The sequence below is a fragment of the Musca domestica genome, unplaced genomic scaffold (assembly GCF_030504385.1).
Source record: "Musca domestica strain aabys unplaced genomic scaffold, Musca_domestica.polishedcontigs.V.1.1 2, whole genome shotgun sequence".
Lineage (NCBI taxonomy): Eukaryota > Metazoa > Arthropoda > Insecta > Diptera > Muscidae > Musca > Musca domestica.
Window position 1 is genome coordinate 42012956 of NW_026712249.1, and position 26005 is coordinate 42038960.

Genomic DNA, 26005 nt, shown 5'->3' on the forward strand with positions numbered 1-26005 from the left:
TTTTTAAATCGGCATTTTACAACGCCAATGCATCTCATTGCTCGACACAACTAGAGTACAATAAATAAATTAAATAAATACATATTTCTTCTCTTTTTGTTTTTAAATAAATAAATTAAAATAAATAAGGGTTTCTTCATATTTGTCTCATTAAATTAATTTAAATAAATAATTTATGTTTTAATAAATAAATAAATAAATAATTTCTTATTTCTTTAAAGTTTCTTCTGCCATCTTTCTTTCTGTTTTTTTTTTCTCAATAAATAATAAATAAATAAATAAATTACCTAAAATATATCAATAAATAATTTATGCTAATTTATCCTTATACATTGTTAGTGTGTTTTGTGTTTCATTCATTAAAAGATTTATACTTTGTATAAATCTTGGCACTAAAATTACTAGACCGTTATATGGCCTCCTTTCTAGGCTGCTTGTTCCTTACTCCTTATCTCTATTGTGTGGTGGTGTTGGCGATGCTGGCCTTCAGTTTACGTCTGCGAGCATTCTTGCCCATGGTAATGGCACGAGCAACAGTCTCCACAAATGTATAGCCATCCTTGCCATTCGGTTCAATATAGGAGGCTGGGAGAACAAAACCGAAACGACCAGTGTCACCCATTTCAATTGTGTAGGCATATTTGATGCCAGCAAAGCCCTTAGCCCAGTCATCGGAGCCACCGGAAGCGGGATACAAAGTGTGAGCCGAGGCACCAACTGTGTACTTAACACCACTTCTGCGGGTTATGGTCTGTGAAAAAAATAATTGAAAAAAAGAAGGATGAGACAATCATGTTTTCCAATGGCCTTAAACATTTGTAACTTACTGTTCCTGCTTGACGTGCCACCAAATCCAAATCAGCCATATCCTTGGTAATGTGATAGTCATAGCCCCATGGATACAAAATGTATTGACCATAACTGTGGAACGACAAGTATGCCTTGAATGTGTCTCTGGGGAAATTGCTAATGTATTTGGAAATATAGAATGTCTCAGGTTCAGAGAATGCCTTGGAGCCGCGGTAGGTTTGGGCGCAGGGATTGGCCGAGGTACCCTTACCACCCCATTTATAACCAAAGTTACGGTTCAAATCAACACCGGGACAGGCACGACCATGGGATCTCATATTTTTACGCCACAAACGATCAGTGGTGTGCGAATATTCATAACCATCAGGATTGGCCACGGCATGAATGTACCAGTTGACATTACGCATGTAGGCGGGCAAATCATCCCAACCCTCAACCAATTGATTGGCAACAAAGGTGACAACGGCGGGACTAATCCATTCACGGGCATGCATACCACCATCAATCCAAATACCGGGGTTATTGGCATTGCCATTGGAGATCCTGAAAGATTTTGGGCGTTAGTTCGATGGCTTGAGGGTTTAATTTGTCTACTTACTTCAAAATCTTCAAAGGACGCTTTTCAATCGAATAACCAATGGTTTCAACGGAACAAATGTCGGGATAAGTTTTAGCCATGTAATCAAAGAAACCGTGGATATCTTCCAAACGATGATAGGCCTGCCATGTCAAACGGTGTCCTGGAAAATACAAACATAAGATAAAAAATTAGTAATGATTAAGTTATGATTACTGAAAATTTTTTTACTGTAGAGGAGGGGAAAGTTGTGGAAATGTAACTTGACCAGAGCTCCGATTTGGTCGATTTTGTTCGTGATTGACTAATGCTAGGAAGTGAAACTACTCGAATAGTACGAGTTTACAAAAAATATGCTCTCCACAATTTTGTTTTATGTTGGAGTGTTCTCGAGTACACCTGCTTTGAAAAAAAGAGTGTAAGTAAAAATCTTCGAAATGGTGTGAGATTTTAATCCAAGAGAGCTGTGGGTTGTGAAAATACTCAGAAATAAAACAAAAAAACTCAGAATAAAAAATCCGCTATATTTCGAGAGTATTATACTCCCACTCGAAAATGATCATAGAATGGCATAGAAAAACAGAGGATCCCTGGCTAAGGATCGTTTTTAGGCAGAAAAGTGCTTTATTTTTAGATCACGGTATTGAAGGAAGGATAATGGGAAAAGTCTTTCTTCTGAAAAAATATTCCCTGTCTTAATGACTTTTTCCATTCTGAGGGATACTTAGTGGTAAGCCAAATTAGACTTTTAGACTCTTTGAATTTCGGGTTTTATTTCGATTTCTGATAATCGATCGATTTTGCAACTATTATGGGGCTTGTCAAAATAGCAGAAAATTGAAAGTAAGACCACTTCAATCTTTGCATACTTTTAGGCTCAACTTGAAATACAAAAACCGAGCAAAAACTATGAGAGTGAAAAAAGTGCCCCGAAATGCTCGCATACTCAACTTCATTTTGTTTTCTCACAGGAATACTTCCGCTCGAATTTAAGCTACCTTCCTTATTTCGATTCGAGCCAATTTCAAATATCACACTTATTTTTCTGCTCTACTCGATTTCATTCCAGAAGTAAACTCCTACACCATTCACTTACTCAATCTTACTGGCTTCCTTTTCTCTTATTTTTCAAGGAATCACAATTAATGAGTGGAGAATAATTTTCTTGAAAAATAAGAACTATTCGATTGCTCCCACTCGCGGGTAAAATCGAGAGGATTCGAGCAATGAAAAAAAAAAAAATGGAAAATTTATGCTGTCACCTGCTGTTCTGCAATTTTTATATCTGTAGACAAAAAAGTAGATCAGGTGTTGTATATTTAGATGAGATTATAGCACAGATTTGCTCATTTTCACTGGGGAGCGGAACTTGCTTGCGAGAAAGATTGCTCGAATAGTGGGAGTTTTTTACGGTGTCTACTCTTCATTCTATTGTTTTGTGTGGCAGTGCTCGCGAGTCACTCCTGTTTGAAAAATTAGAGTGGGAGCAGAATCGCTCAAAATATAGTTAGCTCTGAGAGCGAAAATGAGAGAATTTAGTTATGTTTGCTGATTTGTGTATGTGGTGAGGAGGAGAGGGTAGGAGGGAGGGTACAGCTCTGATGGTGTACAGAAAAAAATACACATACACATATGAATATAAATCAACGGTATAACAAGAGTAGAATCTGCTCGATTTCGAACGAATTTTGCTTCCACTCAAAAAATTTGCTCCCATAAAAAATTGACATCGAAAAAAAGAGTGTGCTCGATTGATTTTTTTCTGTTCTCTTTGTACAAATTTGAGCCTGTTTTTCGGAGGCCTGGATGATATTACGTTCAATGTTTGCAACTAAAAAATCTTTCATCCGAGATGATGGAACTTTTCCTAAAAATATTTTTTTTTATAAAAAAGTTTTTATTCGAGGGAGTCGTAGTTGAAATTAAAACTCATATTTTTCAATTGGTTCAATAATTTAAAACTGATTTTCGAAATTTACTCATTTAATCAAAATCCAAAGCAGTTGATTTCAGATGGTCGATCGATCGATTTTTGACTTTTTACTGGATAGATTCAAAATTATTTAATGCTGCATACTTTTTGGCTCATTGAAAAAAAAGTCGAAAAATCGATAGTCGATTGGCAATGTTTATGCCAAATTGCCCAATTTTGTGAAAGTCCGCACTCGCCAAAATACACAATGAGCGAAAAAACGTTGCTAACGATTAAAAATGCTATTGACTTGTCGGAAGTATTTCAAAATTAATGATAATTACAGGAGCATTGAAATTTGGAAGAACCATGAGAGAAAAGGGCCGCGGGGAATAGGAAATTTAAGGTCAACCCATTATTGTAACAATAGTCGATTGGCTATAAATCAGCTATGAGCAGCCTCGAGTGGGAGTGGTAGGGAAGTATCAACAAAGCACACGTATTCTCTCTTTATTTTAATTAACCACCACTAATGCATATATTGTGGCAAAGCTGTTCTAAGTTATTCTCTCAGAGACTGAAAACTTTTGCTCCCATAAGAATGTCGGGAAGCCATGGGAAGTTTCCAAAAAAAAAAAAAAATAATAATAATAATAATAATAATAATAATAAATAAATACAAAAATTGTTACATTATTCATAAATAACTCTCTCCGCTTGAATAATTTCTTCCGAGGAAAACAACTCTCATATCGGAACATATCGGAACAACTTTCTTCAATGTAGGCAATGCTTTCATGGTTTCTTAAATTCTTGAAAAAAAGATAATCCAATAAATATATTTCCACCAAAAATTGACCCTCATCAAAAGCAGATGTCCATGGGTTTTGGCTTCTGACAAAAATTAGCCAAGAAAATGACAATTAAGGTTCGATTTTATCATAAACTTTGACATATCTTGCATGTTTGAAAAATTTTGGTTACATTATGGAATAAGTATTTGTTCAAAACTTGCATTTTTATTTTTTTTTTCTAAAAATAAAAACGGCATTGAATTTCATTTTGACTTTTGTTTATATGCTTCTTTTTTTGGGGAGGAAAAAAAGTAGAACTGGCATTTGTTTGTTAGGTGTCAATAAGAAAACGCCTTTGATGGTGATTTCCATGTCAGCCAACACCAGACAGCGAACATGCAATGCAACAATCGAAAAGGGTCGTTTTGCCTACAATTTACGATATCGAAAATAAATTGGAAACACCTAAGCCACTCTCATAACCACCAAACATGCAATGTCATGGACTTTAATAAGTTGTCTGCAAAGTTTAATTTCGTATCGCTTTTATTTTGTTTTTTTTTTTTTTTTTTTTGCTTTCTTGCCAAGAAATCAAAACGAAATCAATCTTTTGAAATTTGGAAAAGGAAATGAAATTAGTGAATTTTTGATGAATATGGTGAAAGTAAAATGTCTTGCAATTTTTGTTTTCAGATCAATTAGAAAGGAAGAATAAAAGTTTTAATGATTTTTGTGGGAGGAAAAGTTTGTGGATTTTCAGAACAAGTTCTCCTAAGTTTGGATCCATTAATTGATTTTTGATAAAAAGCCCGGTAGATCTATAGGAAGTTATCTCCTCCCCTCATTACTTCCCATTTCTTCCATAACACACTTTTTTCGCTGTTATTTTGTTTACTTCATTTAAATTGAGATTCCATTTAATTACTCCTCCCGTTTGCCATTATTTAACACCACAGCTAACTGACTGTTGCCATGATTGCGTAAACAAAATAAACAATGCGTTTTGAATTCTTAATCGAATCGCCGTTCGATTGATTGCATTTAATATGCGTTTTCTGTAGCAACGACAACGATTGCGAATCAAACAGAGAGGGTGTGAATTATAAACAAAAGACTGAGGAAAACAAATACGCACAAGAAAAAAACTGGATAAATGTAAATAACCCCATTCGCCGCTGGTTGTTTATGCCAAATTGTCCGATTTTGTGGAAGTCCGCACTCACCGAAATACACAATGAGCGAAAAAACGGTGCTAACGGTTAAAAATGCTATTGATTTGTCGGAAATATTTCAAAATTAATGATAAATACAAGAGCATTGAAATTTGGAAGAGCCAAATAGGAAATGAGAAAATAGGGCAACCGGGAAGAGGTACCCAGCAAAAAACTCATTACAAATCGGATTACTAACACATTATTTTAATAGGGCCATGTCCAACGAAATAAGTAATTATTTTTTTTCACCAATAAGTCTGCAAAAAGGAGTTCTTTTCAACTGTAGTTCTTTACCTTGAAAGTTCGATTCGGTCGAACTTATTCAGCAAAAAATTGTTAATCATGTGTGAAGCTTTCGACATTACACGTTAAAGACAACAAACAAGCATCTGCATCACGAGAAGGTCAAAATACAACAATTTATTTTTCTCATTTTCTAAACAAACGCGTTATTCCATTAAAAACACCAGGTAAAATGACCTAATTTCCCCTTACCAAATAATGGGTAATGGCGGCATATGTCCAAAATCAGAAGAATGGACCCATCTCTACCATCTTTATAACAGATCTTGTGTTCATAGACATATTGAGATGCACCAAGTCTGAATGGAATCGGATGTTCATTTCTCGTTTCATGAGCTACATAATTATTCAAAATTTTAACCCTTTGTGGGGAGGTACCAGAAGTACTGGACCGATATATTCCATTTTCGCACCAGACCTTGTTTTAATAAAAATATTGTGATGTGTGTAATTTGAAGACAAATGGACGAACGGACGGAAATCGCTAGATCGACTCCAAATGTCCTGAAATGGATTTTGTCCAAAGAGACCTAGGGTCTAAAACCGTTATTTCGATCAGGCACATTTTGGCCTTATCAAATGATATATATCCTCTCTAGCCATATGGCTGAGGGTATAAAAATGCGGCTAAAATCGTCAAAATACCGAATATAGGAAGATACAGTTATATGTGAGCTGTACGAAAATGTGTACCAGTACTGGAAATTTAGAAGGTAGAACCCATTATGAATTCCAAATATGAAATTAGAACTAGTTCTGGTGAAACTGTGGCAAAACTCGTCAAAACACCGAATATCTAGAGGTACAATTATATGGAGTACAATATACCAAAAACTTGGACCTATATGTACAGTTCTCTGTAATGATGTTTCCTATGTATTCTGGAAATACATACTCCCAATTTAGAGCAAATTCGGTTGTGACAAAAACCTACAGTATATGGGCCTATACCAACATGTGGACCTATATAGCCTATTTTCAATACCAAAAGACCTGCAGACCTGTCACATCATACCATAGACTTTGCAAGGTCTTGCATAGTAATCTAAAATATTGAGCTTACGATCACGTCACTAGGAGAAAAATTCCCTATCAGGGAACTGATAGGAATTGGTGGCTCTTTCCGAAACCCAGTTATTCCCTGCCTTACCCCCTGGTAAACATTACCATCCTTCCACACTAATAAACAAACGTTGTTTTTATAAAAACAACAATAATGGGATTAAGCCTGACCATTTTTCAATAACAAAATACTCCGGCATCCCGAACAAACGTGGCAACACTGTTTTATAAATATAATATCTAATATGAATACTCGTGAAGAGTTAATACTTAATTAGCAGATGATGAGTTTTCAAACTAGTTTTGATAAAATGTTATTCAGGACAGGTCTTGAAGAATCTATCAGTGCCAGGATACCATTCAAATTTCATGAGCCATTTAGCAAATTCGAAGGCTTCGACATAATTACTTTATACAGAGGAATATTTCTGTTACCAACTCAAAGTAATGTCGAACATCATTACTGAAATTCACCTTTAGTCTTTATCATCAAAAGAATGGTGGAGGGACTAAAATCATATAATAGTTTAATTCTATCATGAAATCACTGCTCTTCAAATATCCTAACAAAGTGGCGCCCAACGTGTGACTTCATCGTTATGAAATTTTCTCTTCGGTACCTAGCTTCTAGCAAAGTGTTAAATAATTTCTCAATGTTCTAGCATCATATCAGAGTGGCGCCCAACGTGTGGCTTCATCGTAATGAAAATTCCTTTCGTTACCTAGCTTCTAGCAAAGGATTGAAGAACTAAGACTTCAAATATTTCCTATAAAATTATCATGAGCTTCTCAATATTCTAGCATCCTATCAAAGTGGCGCCCAACATGTGGCTTCATCATATATTATGTCTATATATTATGTTTATATAAATAAAATGCTAAATTATTGCCAAGAAATTGGTAAAATGTTCGAAAAGAGAATTTATCATCTCCCAAGCTCTAAATTATTTTTTAACCTAAAAGTATACATCAAAATCGAAACTGTATCAACAATCAGCTGTTTGGACAACAAATTTTATTTGAATGAAAATTCCTTTCCTATAAATTCAATATTCTCATAATACCAACATTTTTATGTAATTTTTCTTACAAATACCATTAAAAAATATTTCAAAATTCCATCCATCTTGCTCATACCACAAACCATGACCTCTACCACCACAACTTTGGTTTCCAATAATCCATCCCATAAAAACCACCTGTACTTCATTGTAAATACCCTTGGAAAAAAGTAAATGTTTACATATCATGTTTCAATGTCACTTAAACGAGTTCTCTTTCTGTCCTTAGGGTCAATCAAACAGAAGGCTTAAAACAATTAAAGGCCAACCCTACCCAGCCCTCTTTTCTTTTAACAAGCTTTAATCCTTTTTTTGTCTACGGGCTTAATTTTAACAACCCCTTTGGTTGTTTTTCTGTTAATTGATTTTCACGCGTTTAAGTTTTTTATTACGATGACAGGCAAGTCGTTCTTATAGTTCTGCTGACAAACATTTCTTTCAAGTATTTAACCCCTTGGCAAAAGGGTCCAAAGTCTAAGAAGCTAAACGACCACCCCCACAAAAACCAAACAGAAAAACAGCCCAAAGAGAAAGAAACTTAACGACCAGCCAAACAAAAGAAAAAAAACGCCAAAACTTTTTGTGTGTTGCCAAATGGAACAGTTTTTATGGCAGATTTAAGCCTATACCTCCCCCACCACCACAAACACACTTTGGCATTCAGTAGGAGAAACAAAAAACAGCCCAGAACATAATTTTTATTTGTAACGACTTGGAAAAAAAAACGCTACAACACCTTTGTCCCCAAAGGGGTGTCAAGTTAAGTAAGTCGTTCAGACTGCCAGCCAGCCAAAAAACTGTACAAAAAGAAAACTTTATCCTTTTGGTAGATTTGGGTTTTTTGGCACTTCCCTCTCTCACCCACTCACTACTGTCGTTTTCGTTTTATTTGTTGGGTTTCTTTTTGTTTACACCTGATTGTGTGTGGGGTGGCTGGCATACACCAGGGAGATAGGTGTGAAAATCAAATTGTCTGATTGTCTGGCGTTTTTACGATTCGTTAGAAATTGCAATAATTGTGTTTTGTCGTTAAAAAGTTATAAGCGGAGGATTTTTTGAAAGCAGGATCAGATGATGGATTAAAAAGAAAATTGTGGCCTAAAAGTATGCAACAGCTTTTATGGGATTAAAAATAGATAAAAACGCTGAAATATGGCAACTATTTTGGGGAAGACTAAATACCTGCTAGAAATCTATGAATAAAAGAGAAGGGAAATAACTGACTGAGAATAAACCCCCAGTCAAAACAACTGAAGCTAGAAGTGATAAGGCTGGGTTTTTCAAAATTCGTACCAAAGGTATTGGGCAAAGGGAATGAGCCAGAATTAGGAAATTGAGACTCTGATGAAGTGTACGATAGATGTAGCAACGGATTTTTGGAAATTTGAACTTTAAGGATACGAAAAGTTCTAAAACGGTACAAAACTTCTAAAATGGTACCATTTGGAATTATGTGACAGATACAGCTAAAAACTTGAATTTATTATTAGAATCAAAATTGGAAAGTAAGTTTGATATATGAAGGTGATTTTGGAATTATGTACCAAGTGTGGTACTAAATTTGGAACAGTTTGGTTTAAGGTGAACGGATAAAGCTGGAATATTGATATTTTGTATTTGGGTTGGTGGTAGATTTGTCATAAAGAGGTGGTTTTGGAAATGTGTACAACAAGTACACGAAAAGTACTAAATTGTACTATATTTGGTACAATTTGCATTGGGTGTACAAACAGTGCTTGAAATCTGAAATTTGGTATTAGTTGCTGTTCATGTTTGGTTGCTGTTCATGTGTAGCCTAGACATATTGAGGTGGTTTTGGAAATGTGTTCTACAATTGTACGAAAAGTTCTGAATGGTACTATATTTGGTATTTGGTGAAGTGATAGAGATAAAATTCTGAAATTTGATATTTAGATTACTGATGGTATCTTTGTTTGAAATTTGGAGATGGGCTTGTAAATGTGTTCTTTACTTGTAGAAAAAGTACCAAAGGTGCCATTGGGTAATGTGAAAGGTCTGGAATCCTCAAATGAAAATGCGTCCTATATTTGTACGAAAAGCACTAAATGGTACTAAATTTGATATTGGGTGATGGGATAGGGCTGAAATCCCGAAATTTGATATTGAGGCCACTGTTGGTGTCTGTGATTAAGAGGTGGAGATAGTTCTAGAAAAGTGTTCTATAATTATTCTAAACGTACTAAATGGTACTAAATATTTTCTTGGCTAAAGGGATAAAGATAAAATTCTGAAATTTTATATTTAGATAATTTTTAGAATCTAAAGTTGAGATTTGAAGGTGGGTTGGGAAATTACAGAGTGAAATTACAGAGTTAAAATCCTAAAATTTTTTATTGAGGTCTCTGGTGGTTTGTCGGGTTACATATGGAGACGTTGAAATAATTTTGGACAGAAAAATTGGATGTGGGACCATTGTGCAATGGTTTTACTAATATCCTCCTTGAACTTGAAAAAATATAAAACCTTGAAAGTCTGAAAATTTAATGTGACTAACTTAATTACAGGTTTACTATTGCTGCGAAAGAAGACTAGCATTTTAGAAATTCGATCTCCGATCGCCAAATGACCCAAAATATACTTCATAGTGATCTCTCAGTTTTTGAAAAATGATCCATTTTTTCTGTTAAAATAAATAATACACCAATTGTGTCTTAAAATATTCACAACAACTTTTTCTCCAAAGATGTTTTAGGAGTAACAAGCAAAAAAGCAGCTAAGTTCGACCGGGACAAACTTTTTATATCCTCCACAATTTGGAAGAAACTTGAACTTTTTTAAAAAAAATTCGGAAAATATCGCTCAATTGAAAACTCTTTCATAGGGCTATACGCATAAGTAATTTGTGTCATAGGCTACAGTAACTGTTCCGAACTTTATATACGAAATTTGAAACAATTCCGGTGAATAACGTAGCAAAATCATCAAAATACCGAATTTCGGGGGACCCGTTATATGGGGGCTATACGATATCGTGGACCAATATAGATAATTCTCTTTCAGGGGATAAAGTAATCACAAGGAACTCCTTGTGTGGATTTCAATAACAACATTCCTAGAACTTGATATTTTTTTCTTATTTCAAAAATCGGATGGTTGAAATTATTTCCTAATACTACCCCACTGTTCTCCCACCTCTGCAACCCAATAAATTTCCCACATCAATACCCAATTGGCATTAGAGAAAAAAAAAAAGAAATTCCACTTACCCTTTCTATTTTGCAATTGTGCAATTTCTTCGGCCGGTGGATTTTCAACTTCAATGGCCTGTTGTAAATTATCAATGAGCACAATGCGCGATAAGTTGGCGCTTCTCACGTGACGTTCAGCATCGGCCAAGACTTGTGGTTTCAACAAGTAGTCGACTTCTTGTTTGACCTCCTTCCATAATTGACCATCTGCAAGCAAGAAAAAAAAGTAGACAAAAATACACGTTAATACCAATAAAGGAGAAATGTAAGGTAGTCAAACACCAGCAGCACCACCAGTCCAGTAGTGGTGTCCAGTTTGAGTAATTAGACTGGATTGTTTGTGTGTTGGAATTTTTGGATGGCTAACTGGCTGGTGGCATTGCTTTGTCGATAGAAGAGGATGTGGGCGTAGTTTTTCCTCCATGCACGTCGTCGTCTTCTTCCATTTGATTATAGGCTATTATTTATTCTCTGTATTTGATTTAATTTTTTTTGTGTTTTTTTTTTTTTTTATAGAAAGTAAAAGTAGTTTCTCAATTTCAATTGAATTTTTTTTTTTTTTTTTTTTTTGGGAAATTGCTAACCATAAAAAGTAGTGGCTATATTTTGCTGTGTGTCGAAGATTTGAGGTGGGTATTGAAAATAATTGGAAGTTGATTTTTTTATTAAGGAAATCGGATATTTTTTCAACAACTTTTATATGAGAACTGTAAAAAATATGGCAATATTTTGAAGTAAATGAAGTTGAACTTCCAATCCCACAAAGAAACAGCACAACATCATAGAATTGAAAATTTTCGAAAATTCAAATTGATTTTTTATAAATTATTGTACCAACGATTTTTTGCCTAAAAAGTTGTTAAACGTTCTTATTTAAAATTTTGATTTCAAGTATTTCCATTATAAGATGGGGTTTCGAGTAAGAGGTCAAAAATGTAATTTTACTCGTGAGGGTCCTTTAATAAAAGTATATATCTTTTGCGACAAAAAAAAAAAAAATGTTGGTCTCCGGTCTTCGGTTTTCGATTTTAAAATTTTGATTTAAAATTTGGAGTAAGTTAAAACTACAAGCACTTTAATTATTTCATAAATTTAGGTTATTAAAAAAATCGACCAAATCCTTTGACCACAAAATCGAAAGTCGTATTCGAAAAGGCGATATTGCTATTTTACGAAAAACACAATTTGACTTCTTTTTTCAACTTTTCAATACTAAAAGTCGAATTGATTGAAAGTGGAGGCACGAATCCCTGTTTTCTAACATATGGTTTTCATTGCTATATTCTGGCAAGAACTTTTGTAGATAGCGGATACACCAACCTGAGATTAATACTGTCCCTAACCTATAATTTTTACAATTTGTGATATTCTTTCCTGAAAATAGTTTCCTTCCCCTAACGAGTAGTAAAAATGGTAGCCAAACTATCGGATGTAAATAACTGTTACTAGATTCAATTTTTCTAATCAAAAGGGTGTTTTTGGTAAGAAAAACGATACCCCCGGTATTCGGTATTTGATGGTTTTAGGCACATTTTGACATTATCTGAAATTCTACACAAAGAGCCCTCCGATTTCTCCAAATATGAAAAAAACTCTCCAATTTGGGCTGATACTGCGCCTATGGGGAACAATAACCTTAAAATCGGATGAAGATGTATGTCGAAGGTATATATAGAAATCTGAACCGATCTCGATAACAATTTGACATAATTATTTTCGAGCTGTATCTGATCTCTGGTATCAAATATCATTGTTGTGGACAGAGGCAGGCATATGTACTTGTGGAGTACATATTACGAATGTGAGGGACTTAAAACCCCAAATCGGATGAAAAATATATATGTGGGAGCTATAGCTATATCTGAACCGATTTTCTTTGCCAAAATTTGATGTACTTGCTTCTTGACCTAATTCGGTCGGATGTGCCCAAAATTCAGATCATTTGGACTGATATTAACCATTTGGTGTACAATTAACCCGAAATCGGTCGAAGATATATATGGGAGCTATATCCAAATCTCCGATCCGATGTTGACAGAGGTATTTCTGGGCAGTATCTGCAATCTAGTTCCAAATGTTGTAGAGTGCATATTATGCACGTGAGGGACTTAAAACCCCAAATCGGATGGAACATCTATATGGAAGCTATAGCTATATCGTAACCGATTTTTACCAAGTTTGAAGTACTTGTTTCTAGGATGAATCTGGACTGATATTAGCCTTATGGAGCACAATTAACCCGAAATCGGACGAAGATATATATGGGAGTTATATTTAAATTTGAACCGATTTTGTCCTTGGACCAAACAAACATTGTTTGGAAAGTTTCATCTCAATCGGATAATAAATGCGATCTGCCTTTTTTGAATGGACAGACGGACGGACTGACATGCATAAATCGACACAGAAAGTGATTCTATGAAAATCCTCAAATGGAACTAAGGGTCTATCTCGCTTCCTTCTTCATGTTACACACAAATGCACAGAGACATAATACCTTAATCACTATGGGTATTTAAAACTTTTCGAAGCAAACCCTTGAAAATATCTCAAAATTAGTAAAACATTTGAACCAACATTCAAAATTTTATTCGAGGAGAGTAATAGCCAATCAGGATTATTGCGATCAAAATTAATTTTTTGGATTTTTATCGAAAAAAGAAAGGATATGAATTATTTTCAATTTCCAAGATCCCAAATGTGAGATATGCAACTTTCTCTGTAAAATTTCTAAACTCAAACTTGTAATGACCGAAGTTAACCTGGGCTAAGGTCTCCGGACATTCTGTAACAACAGCATACTGATTTCAGAACACCAGTGGGGTTTCCCCTTTATCGCATTTCATTATAGTACTAATACATTCTTTATAACATCAACTTGTTTGCCAAAATTTCTTTTATGCCTCCTGCCCCAGGCTTAGAGCAAAGTTATCAAAAAAATAAAATCTCTTCGTATTTCATTACAAATCATGCATTTGAAAGGCATTCAATTTGATTTTCCAACTGAGTAAATATCCTGTGGTTAGCCATCAAAATCAAACAGCCGTTTCTTGTTCGTCACTGGTCTTTTCCCCCCATTGTATGAACAAGAATTTCATGCTATTTTTTTGGGTGACGTTTAATTGACTCCTTAACCTTGAACTGATGATAACAAACAAAGCAGTAACCCAGTGAACAATTTGGAGCATAATAAGGGAAATGTGGATTTTTTAATGAGGATGAATGTTTTTATACCCAAGCCATTTGGCTACAAAGGGTTGTGTTATTTGATACGGCCAAAACGTACGTCATCTAAATAATGGTTTAAGACCCCAGGTATATTAGGATTAAATCCGTTTTAGGACATTTGAATTCGATCTAGAGGTGCCCGGACATCCGTCTGTCTAACTGGCACACCAGGGAGTATTGGTAAGGGATAGATTTGTTCCAAACTTGGCGCCTCATAATTTTATTATCAAATATAGATCAAGTTCGAAGATGGGCAATATCGGTCCACTCCTCGCCCACTTTTCCCCAAATTTGACACATCTCAATATATCTACCAATACAAGATCTGGTACAGAACGGACCACTTTTTCTAGTACCTCCAAACACCGCGGGTCAAAATTTTGAATAACCATGAAACTCATAAAACTCGGGACATACCAGTATTTCGATTAACACAAGATTGGGACCCTACCTCACCTTCTGGTACCTCCCCCACAACGCATCAAAATTGTTAAAAACCACGAAGTTCATAAAACGAAATGAAATGTGCTTTCCATTCCATTCAAACTCAGAACATGCCGAAGTTCTCACGAAATCCGAATGTCGACAGAAATTCAGCTCCGATTTCTCAACGAACTCTCACAGTTTCGTTTGCTGGGACACTGCACAACAATTAAAACCAACTGAGTGCATAAACGAGTGAGTGGTACATTCACTCTACTCTACTTAGATTTTTTTTTTTTTTTGTAAAGTACTCAGTTATTGTAGTCTAGTGTATAATGTGCATCACAACCACAACTACGACAACAACATCAAAAACCAACAAAATTTCATTTTCATTATGAAAATGAAAAACGTTGCCACTGGAACTGTGTACAACGACCCTTTATGTCACTCCAAGTGAAATGAATTGTAGAGAAAACTATTCATAAAAAATAGAAAAAAAAAAAACTAAAAAAAGTTAAATGCCAAATGAGAGGCATACAAATGCAGCAACGACATTTAAAGCAGCGTTGGTTACATGACCTTAATTTTTCAGATGCAGCCGCAGTGGTGGTCAGGGCAATTTGTAATCGTGTACACACAGAGAAGAATAAAATACAAAGTGAAATTATATTTACGAAAACAAAAGCAAAATATTTTTTGGCAACTGAAAGGTTTTTTTTTTAAATTCTCCTCTTGTCATATTTTGGTGGGGAAAATGGGAGGAAAATGGTAGAACTTCGGAATGAAGTCTTTTTGAGAAAAGGGGTAAATATAACCAATTAGCAGAACAGCATCAATTCAATAACACGGCCCAGTATGATTCAGAATCTGAGATTTCTCGCCAAAAAATTGCATTTTTGGACATCACTGTTTTGAAAAAATTGAAGAGAATTGGTAATAAAATTTTTAAAACTAAGATATCAAAGTAATCAGATGAAAACATTTCTTAAATTAATTTTTGAATATTGATTATCAATTGATTTTCATTTTTGGGAATGAATGGGAATGAATGATTTGAAAACATTGAAGAGAATCGGCAATCAAATCTTGAAAACTAATCAGGTGAAAATGTTCGAAAAAATAGTAATTTTTAGATATTGATTTTCAATTTTTCTATTTTGAAAAAAAATAATTTTTTTAACTTTTAAGATTTTAAATTTATTTTTGTTAGTCTGGTAGGATTGTAATTCCGTAGCGACAGTAAAGCTGAGTCCTGAGTAGTTTTCTGTAAATGAAAGACCTACAAAAAGACCTTATATGAAAAGAGACCTCTTTGAAGGACTTCTTTCAAAATAAGGCCTATGGGGAGTAATTCGCCCAATTTTTTCTTTTAAAGGTCTACTATCCATAAAAAATATGAACCAAAATTAAGATCTATAAGAGGTATTCTATCCTTAGAAGATCCCAACGAAGTCTTCTGGTAGGAGAAGACTTATAGAAGTTGTTTTGCCTATAGAATAATTCCTACCTCTAAGAGACTTGGACTATATCGACTACTTCTTTAATGTGGCATAGGCGATGATTTTTGGAAAATTTTGAACTGTGCGTGAGGGACCAGGTATAGTGGACCGAAGTATACCGAAGTATGTGCAAAATTTAAAGTAAATCGAAAATGTCTTTTCAATTTTATGCGAATAATTTTTACTCGAAATTTTTACCTTCTGTGGTGGAGGTACCAGAAGGATTGGACCCATAAACTTCATATTCCCATCAGATCTCTGGTTGAGAGAAATATTTGATTATACCATGTTTAAAAAAATCGCGAGTTTCGAGGTATATAAGAGAATCGGAAGCTTATTTCGTATTTTATAAACGTTTTGTTATTCAAAATTTTGACTCGTTGTGAGGTAGGTGTGGTCCGATATCTATCATATTTACACCAGTCTTTGCGTAAGTATTGGGATGAGTGAAAATTGAAGAGAATCTGTTGCTTATTTCACATTTTATGACCGTTTTTTTACTCAAAATGTTGACCACTTTGTGGGGGAAGTATCAGAAGAGTTGGACCAATATATCCTATATTCACACCAGATCTTGTGATGGTAAAAATATTCCGATTTTTGAAAGTTGAAAATAATTAGATGCTAATTTCACATTTTATGAGACATATAATTATTAAAAATGTTAACCCGTTGTGAGGAAGATACCAGAAGGGGTGGTTCGACATATATATCCGATCTTCATACCAGAAATTGTATTAGTGGAAATATTGGGATGTATGAAAATTTAACAGAATCAGATGCTTATTTCCGATTTTATGAGGGTTTTTTGTTCAAAAAATCGATAATGCCCAGCTCCGAACTCGGCCTAAGTTTGATAATTATATGTACGATGTACCAAATTTCGTCCAAAAGTTATCGTCCCTTCAAGAGTTATCGTGCGCACCAGCCAGACAGATAGACAACCCTACATCAAAATGTCCTGAAAAAGATTTGGTCCAGAGAATCCTAGGGTCTAAAATCATTATTTCGATAAAATACGTTTTGGCCGTATCAAAAGACATATACCTCTGTAGGGCATAAAATTCCTCAAAAATTTAACATGTTCTGTTAAATGTTGTATGAAATCGTAACCTCAAGCATGTTTGTTGGAGTTGGAGTCTGAATCGAGAATTATAACTCGACTTTGACACCTCTTAGTAAAAGAACTGTTATTCCCTCAATTGATACGGTCAAAAATGTGGCACATCTAAATAGCGGCCTTAAACTCAATGTCTCTTTGAAGGCAATCCGGTTTTAACGCAATTCCTTTAGAGTCGATCTAAACATATAAAAGTTTAAATTTAGAACAATGAAGAACATATTTCATATAGACGTTTTGGCCGTATCGAAGGACAGTGGCATATAAATCCTCACCTGCTTCCGAGAGTTAATTGCAACATTTTCTTTTAATACAAAGATGAAAGTGAAAATGTATCACATACACACACATTTGTATCTCACATATTTCCACCAAATTCTTTTGCTCTTTATTTGCTAACTATTGTGTTTCCCCTCCCTCTTTGCCCTTCTTACATTCCAGCTTGAACATACTCTTGCCATGGCTGACAACAGAAATTTTCTGGCAACCTAGTTGCCTCTATTTGTAATGCAAAGCATCCATTGCATTCGCTAAAGTTAAACAATAATCATTGTTATGAACAATTGTCACTTGTGTTTTGTAGTTTTCTGCAGCTTTGTTTTCTGTTTTTCTGTCAGACACAGACAGACACTCTGCAAAAAAGGAATAGTGAAAATGAGACAGACGCACCGACATGGTAGTCGTTGGCATCTCATTTCGCAGCACACATGTGCAATGCCAGTTCAAAAGTTAAATTTCTTTGACACAACGAAACTATGAAATGAAAATCCATGGCAAATTAATTTTTTCGTTTTATAATTAACACAAAAATGCGATAGACTTGTGTGAGAGGTTAAACAATAATGGCAAATTAAACGAAAAAAGTTTAACATTTTCTTTGGCGGCAATTTCTTTGATAAAAGCATCGGTTTTGGATTTTTAAGGGATTCCAATGTTTTTTCTCTGTATTTTTTTAGTGGAGCCCTATTCAATTTTGATGGGATATAATGGGACGTATTATTCGATCTCTGGAGTGGAAAAATTAAAAGTTCCAAAAAAGTAAAGAACGGGATCATAAAATTGGAATTTACGGTCAATTGGAAATTGACATCTTCATATACCAACCACTTTAAAAATTCGTAAATTGTTTTTGGGGTAGAGCCGAATTCTGATTCATTGTGTCATGCTGATTTAGACCAAGGATAGAAGAAAAGTGTGCACGCATGAGTATGTGGGGAAAGAGCACTCCTGTGTGTGTTTTTTGTACAAAATCCTAACCTCAAGCACGTTTGTTGGAGTTGGTGTCTAAATCGAGGATAATAACTCAACCTCGACTCCTAACTTTTTTCCCCTTAATTGATATGGTCAAAAATGTGCCACATCGAAATAGCGGCCTTAAACCCACAATGTCTCTTTGAAGGCACTCCGGTTTTAACGCAATCCCTTTAGAGAAGATCTAGACATGTAAAAGTTCAAATCTAGCACAATAAAGAAAATATTTTATATAGACGAGAAGAGTTTTTTAATGAAAAATATTTCAAAACCCTCCCGACAAGAAATATTGTTTTCAAAACCAAGAAATTTTTTTCAGAACCCTGCAGACCAAAAATAAGGAATAGAGAGCATAATTTTTTAAGGATGTCCCAATTATATAAAATCCTAAAATTTCTAAAAACGTTAATTCTGAATAAGAAGTGGTTTTGGAAATGCGTATCACAAATTGTTATTGGGTGAACAGCTAGTTCTGAAATTTGATATTAGGGTTACTGTTCATGTGTAGCTTAGTCATATGGAAGTGGTTTTATAAATGTGTACTATAAGTGCACGAAAAGTACTAAATAGTACTATATTTGGTGAAGCGATAGAAATAACATTCTGAAATTTTATATATAGATATACTGTTAGTATCTGAGGTTGAGATTTAGTTCTGCATTTGTATGAAAAGTACTAAATGGTACTAAATTTCGTACTGGGTGAAGCGATAGGGCTGGAATCCCCAAATTTGTTATTGAGGTCTCTATTGGTAACTGCAATTGAGATATGAAGGTATGTACTATAATTGTATGAAAAGTACAAAATAGTACTAAATTTGTTATTGGGTGAGAAATAGAGAAGAAATTCCGAAATTTCATATTGATGTCTGTGGTTAAGATATTGGTGGTTTTGGATGGGTACTATAATTGTACGAAAAGAACTGAATGTTACTGTATTTAATATTGGGAGAAGGGATAAAGATAAATTTTTGAAATTTGATATTTAGATTACTGATGGTATCTATGTTTCAGATTTGGTTGTGATTTGGAAATGCGCACGAAAAGTACTAAACGGTACTAAATCTGGCATTAGATGGTGGGATAGGCTGGAATCCAGAAATTTGATGTTGAGGTCACTGTTGGTAAATGTAATTAAGATATGGATGTGGTTTTTTAAATGTGTACTATAATTCTACCAAGTGGTACTAAATGTTGTAGGGGGTTATTAAAGTGTATAAATCCCGAAATTTGTCATTGAGGTCTCTGTGGATTGAGATTGTTCGAAAAGTACTAAATTTTACTAAATTTGGTATTGAGTGAATTCATAGAACTGGATTCCCGAAATTTTATATTGAGGTCTCTGTTCGTATCTGGAGCTGGTTTTGCAAATGCGTACCATAATTGTAGGAGAAGCAATAATTTGTACTAATTTTTGGATCCGTATTGATGTCTAGGATGGAAAAATATAGATTGTTTTTGATATGCTCATCTAATGCAACTAAATTTCCGAGAAGGAGGATTGATACATAAAACCTTGACATTTAGTACGTTTTATAGTGTTTTGATCAAACAAAAAAAGTCAAACTGAACAAATTGTACATTTTGAGCACTAAGAAGACCTAAAGGCTTAAGTTGCAACTAGTCTAGAATTTTAGGGTGGCGTTTTTTCTTTTAAGATGCTAATATGTTCATATTTATGCAAGATTTGACTAAAGATGTTCAACGAGAGCAGGGCTTCGGCTCCGCTCAATTTTTTTACAGCATTCTAGACCCGGAGATGACTCAAAACAAAAAATATCAGCCTAAAAATACATCTATACAATTTTCCTAAAATCGTTGCGCATTTAGGTCGTGTCGTGTATTGGTAGTCAATCCCGGATTTAGACCAAAATTTACCAAGAAGAGAATGGATTACATACGTGCGCCAAAATCTTGGGTACCACCTAGGTGAAACGTCTGGTCGATCCTTGTCGCATTTAGGACAATGAAAAAACTAAAGGCTGAAATTTGATAACAGAGCACATTAGAGTTAGGGCCCAGAGGTCACTTTATCCAAATGTGATCAAAATTCAGATTGTCATCAGAATTCACTATCACCTGCTCTTTTATGAAAAAAAAAAAAATAATACAATATATGCATATCAACAATAACACTCAATTCGGTGGCAATTTCTTTCCCCAACTAGGCCACCACCATGTGTCTTCCTTTCACTACTGAGGCAATAACATAATTTTCTTGGCGCATGGGGAAGCGCTATTCATACGTTAAGCTGCATTCCAAAGCATCTCCACTTGAATTGTGGCCTTTTACGGTTTTAAATGCAAAACATCATTTGGCACACTTCTTCTTCTGGCGCTTTTGTTCCACAAAACATGCAGAGGCTGTTTCGCTTTTCTTTTCATTTGTTGTCTTTTGGATTTAGTGCGACTATCACCACTACGCGTGGCCACACCCTATTCCATTTCGAACATCAACAGCAACAATACATTTTTTCATTTTCTATAAAAAAAAAAACTTACCAAATTTCGATTGCAATTCATCGGCCAACTTTCTTTCGCGATCGTTTTGCACAACAATACGCCATACTTGGGCGCCATCATAACGTCTCAATTTCGAGTTGAAGGGTGCATCTTCTTGTTTCTGGACAGGCAGGTTGCTCTCCTCATAGCTCATTTGATTCATAAACGAAGCGTTGACATAGTTAAGAACACTGTCGACAACGTTGAGGGGTTTCTCGGTAGTAACAATGGCTTGATCTGGAATGACTTCTTCAGGCTTGGCAACAACTGGCACCTGGACAATGGTGGTCAAAATGGAGGTTTGTTGTGTGGGTTGTTGTTGTGGCTGTTCAACATTAATGGCATTATCAGTGTCATCGTTGAGTACGGTATCGTCCTTATTTTCACTGACTTCCTGGGTAGATTCTTCCTTTGGCACTTCAGTTTGTAGAGATTCTTCATTGGCTAGGACATTTGTCTCAGCTTCTTTGTGAGTATTTTCTTCTTCGGCAGGTTTTTCTGCTTCGACGGCTTGGTCCTCAACCATGACTTGCATTTCATCGGACAGGGGGAAGATTGCACTGATCAATTCAGGTTTGACATCTTCAACAGATGGCGTTTGGGTTTCGGCAATGATCTCAGTTTCAGCGGGTACTTCAGCTGGGATAACTTCATCGTTTTGAGTTTCATCGGCCATAATGGTTTGAGATTGTTGTTCTTTCTCTTCATTTTCTATTACTTCTTCCATGGCGACAACAGGTTTGGCTTCTTCTTGAGCTTGGACCTCTTCCATGGTTTCTTCTACGGGCTTAACTTCTTCAAGCGTTTGCATTTCTTCTGCGGGTTTGACTTCTTCCATTTCCTGAGCTTCTTCAATGGGTTTCGATTCTTCTATGGCTGGAACTTCCTCAACGGGCTTAACTTCCTCCTCGACTTTAGCTTCCTCAACTGATGCGCTTTCTTCCTTCACACCTTGGACTTCTTCAGCGGGTTTGTTTTCTTCAATTTGTTGGGTTTCTTCGGCAGCGACAATTTCATCCATTTGTTGAACTTCTTCGGGAGCAGAATCAACAGCTTCCATGGACTGGGTTTCTTCAACGGGTTTGGGTTCTTCCATGGCGGCAGAATCAGTTAAAGACTCTTCAGCAGGCATTTCATCGGCCATAGTTTCAGATACCTCCACAGGTTTAGCCTCCTCAATTTCCTCAACAGGTTTTGTTTCTTCAGCAGTCATAGCTTCCTCAACGGCAGCAGATTCTTCAGCAGGTTTAGCTTCCTTCAGAGCATCAGCTTCTTCAACAGGCTTAACTTCTTCCATGACTTCAGTTTTTTGGGTTTCCTCAACGGGGTTAGGTTCATCCATGGTTTCCGTTTCTTCAGCGGGTTTATCAGCTTCCATAGTCTCAGTTTCTTCGACGGGCTTGGCTTCCTCGGCGGATGCCAATTCCTCGGCAGGTTGTTCACCGTCCATGGTTTGACTCTCTTCCTGAGCTTCTTCGACAGGTTTGACTTCTTCCAATTTGTCCTGTTCTTCTTCCACGGGTTTGGCTACTTCTACAGATTCTTGAGCTACCTCAGAAGCGACTTGCTCTTCCTCAACGGTATGAGCTTCCATGGCAGGTTCCAATTTTTCCCCACTTTGACTCTCCTCGGCTGGCATGGCTTCCTCAACGACTGGCAATTCATCAGCTTGAATTTCAGGCTGGATTTCGTCATCAGACTGGGCATCTTCGTTAGTTTGGGATTCGTCCACAGGTTTGGATTCTTCAATCATTTCTTCCTTTGGTTGTTCTTCTTCATTAGCTACCACTGAGCTGTCTTCACTCATTTCCTGTTCAACAGGTTTAGCTTCTTCCAGGGATTGGCTTACTTCATCAACATGGCTTTCGGCAGCCTCTGTTTGCTCTTCTTCGGCAGAAGTTTTTTCTTCTTCGGTGGCTTCTGCTTGTTGATCATTTTCAGAAGATTGAGATTCTGCTGGCGTTTCTTCTTCAGCGTTTTGAGATTCCTCGGCATCTGGAATTTCTTCAGCAACTGGAACTTCTTCAGCTGTCTCTGTTTCGGATTCTTGTTCTTGGGTTTCTTCGACTTGCTTTTCATCTTCCAAAGGAGCTTGAGCCTCTTCAGCTGCTGCTGGCATTGGTTCTTCTTCCACTTTCTGTTCCGAATTTGATTCGTCCTCAATGGAATCGGGTTTTTGCTGTGATTCCTCTGAAACTGGCATTTCTGGGGCAGCTTGAGTTTCTTCAGCAGAACTGACCTCAGCAACAGATTGTACAGGCTTTTCTTCTTCTGTTGGCATAGCTTCTTCTTCGGCATCATTTTGGACTTGACTTTCTTCAGCCTTGTCCTGGGTAATGTCTTCATTGGGAGTTTCTTCGTGGGTCACATCAGCCGATGAAGTTTCTTCAGCTGAAGCTTCACCCTCGAGCTTCTCGATTACATCCAAAGTTTCATCATTCATAATGCTTACTTCTGGCTTAGCTTCTTCCTGCTCCTCCTCTTTCTTCTCCTCTTCAGCAGTTTCCGTCTTGAGCTCTTCTTCTTGGGCAGCTTCTTCAGCGGCTGGAGATGCCACATTTTCGACAAGGGTTTCAATGACGACAGGTTCTTCAACCATTTGAATTCCCGAGGATTCTACTTCAGCGGTCATGGGTTCTTCAGATTTTTCCACTGTGGAATTTTCAGTTTCCTGATTTTCGGCAACCTTCATTGGCTCTTCTTCAGCTTTCTCAACTTCCTCAGCCATTGGAGTTTCTGATTCTTCGTTGGTCTTAATTTCTTCCTCATCATCATGAGAGGTTTTTTCAGCGTCCTTCACTTCCTCATTGGCCTGAGATTCCTCATGAGTTTCGGCGTTCACTTCCTCAACTGGTTTTGCGGTCTCCTCCTTTTCCAAAGTTTCCAAGGCATCCTCGACAACATTTTCATGTTCATCAGCCTGCTGCTGTTCCATGACGACACCAATCATTTCTTGGTTATCCGATTCTTGGGGTACGGCAACCTCTTCATCGTCCTCCTCTTCAGCTTCCTGGCTGGCAGCCATAAGAGTGGGCAAATTTTCGAATTCCTCCTTTTTGGGCTCTTCCGAATCATGTCCATGCTGTTCTTCGTCTTCGAATTGTTTTTCAATTTGTTTCATGGCTTCGAAAATTGCCTCGGGTTCCGCAGCAGCAGCAGCATCCTGCTGGCTGGTAGTTTCTCCCAGTGTTTCTTGTTCACTTTTCACTTCATTGTCATCGTTTTGTGTTTCTTCATTTTTCTCTTCCTCCCCAGCGTCCTGGGGCAATTCCAACATTTGAACAACGGGCGAATCAACACTTTCCAACATTAACATATCCGAGGAATTCTCCAAATTACCGACCTCTTCATTGTTATCGAAATCGATTAAATTTTGGAGAGAATTTTCCTCCTTGTTGGCTGGCACCAAGAGATACACATCACTTTGTCCCTCTTCCACGGGCACCAATGTAATATCACCACTATTTTCATCATCACTCAATTCACTGACACTTTGTTCTTGTTGTTGTTGTTGTTGTTGTTCTGACTTATTTTCCGACTCAAGGGCCAACTCTTCACTGTACTCCAATTGTTTGTCGTTTTGTTGTTGTAATTCATTGCTACGATCTATGGCCAGGCGATCCAATGACATGGACCCTGTCCGATCGACTTGTAGTGCCACTAGGCACAGGAATAGACCCGATATTAACGCGAGTTTTGTCGGCGACGACGATGACAACGGCGAAGATCTCCTTCTGGCAAACATCTTTGCGAGATCTGTTACTAAACACTAATGAGACATGTCCCATAGCTCGGTGTGTGCTTTTATACTTCAGCTGGGAAAGTAAATCCCATTTGACTATTTTTTTTCTTTCGGTTTGTGTTTCGGTTGTATTTTGTGTTTCTTGGCGTTTTTGTTACTCTCTTCGCATTTGTGTGTGAGTAGGAATCGCATAGTCCGTCCCGAACGTCCGTCTGGCCATATGTTTATCCATAGCGCAGCCAGCTAGCTGGATGGCTGGCTGGCCACACAAAACGACAACAGTCATACGGCACAGCGTACAACAGAAATATAAAAACAAAAACAAAGCATGGCTCATATACACATGGCTCTGTTGTTTTTGTTTTTCTACTTCTTTTTTTTTTTTGGCCGCATTCAATAACAACTCATACAAAAAACAACCATAACAGCATAAAACGGCAATATCTTGGGGTCTGTCGATGGCTCATTCACAAATAACAGCAACAACATCACTGGCCAGCCAAAGCAGAAGAAAAGCAGCGGTAGTTGCCATTGTTGTTGTTGCTGTATGTAAATAAGAGCTTTTGGTACGCGTGCGCATGCGCTCATGGGCCCATCTGTGTGTGAATATATTCATACATATTTTTTTTACATTCGTTCCGTCCGCCCGATACATACATGTGCTATGTTCCGACAACAACAACAAAAACAACAATGATTAATCTTTTATTTCTTCTTCTAAATTTCTTCTTAAACTCTCCACTCTTCTTCTAAGTGCTACTCTTAAGAGTCACTCTTGTGGCACTCTTGGGCGACACACAGTGGATTTTAATTGATTTTTCGACTTCCCATTGGCAATGGCATGATGGTGGCGGCGATGGCGGTATTGGTGGTAATACCCCATAATTCCCATAATCTATTTTTAGCAACAATTTCTGCCAACTTTTTTTTTTGCCGACCAATGTGAGAAAGTACACATCAAAGCCAAGAGGGATAAGCGGATTTCAATCAAAATGAGATTATTTTTTTGGTTTTGAGTATGGAAAACGAAAGCTACTTTGAGAAGTTGTAAAAAATATTAAAAATTGATATATAATTTGATTTCTATACTTGAAATTTGGATTGTAGGGAAATTTCAGTACTCGAGGTGATAAAATCGCAATGGAAATTTTTTGAAACTATTTTTTCAGATTCGAAATTCAGATGACCTAGAAACATTCACAAGTCATCCAACCTTAAATTTTCAGCGGTAAAATAAATATCAAACTGTATTCCACAAGCAGACCTTCGAAAAACTCGCTCAAATTTTTGCAAAGA

The 26005-nt window shown here is 36.3% G+C and overlaps 1 protein-coding gene across 1 annotated transcript; it reads right to left on the minus strand.

Moving 5' to 3' along the window:
* Window positions 1-262: 262 nt before the first annotated feature.
* Window positions 263-24749, minus strand: LOC101898328 (titin). Its single transcript, XM_059122179.1, has 6 exons — window positions 22249-24749; window positions 20968-22212; window positions 10961-11149; window positions 1409-1550; window positions 828-1353; window positions 263-751 (listed from the first exon to the last, which is right to left on the minus strand). Exons 1-6 carry the CDS (start codon window positions 24710-24712, stop codon window positions 455-457), a joined length of 4863 nt encoding a protein of 1620 aa, XP_058978162.1. The 5' UTR covers window positions 24713-24749; the 3' UTR covers window positions 263-454.
* Window positions 24750-26005: the final 1256 nt, after the last annotated feature.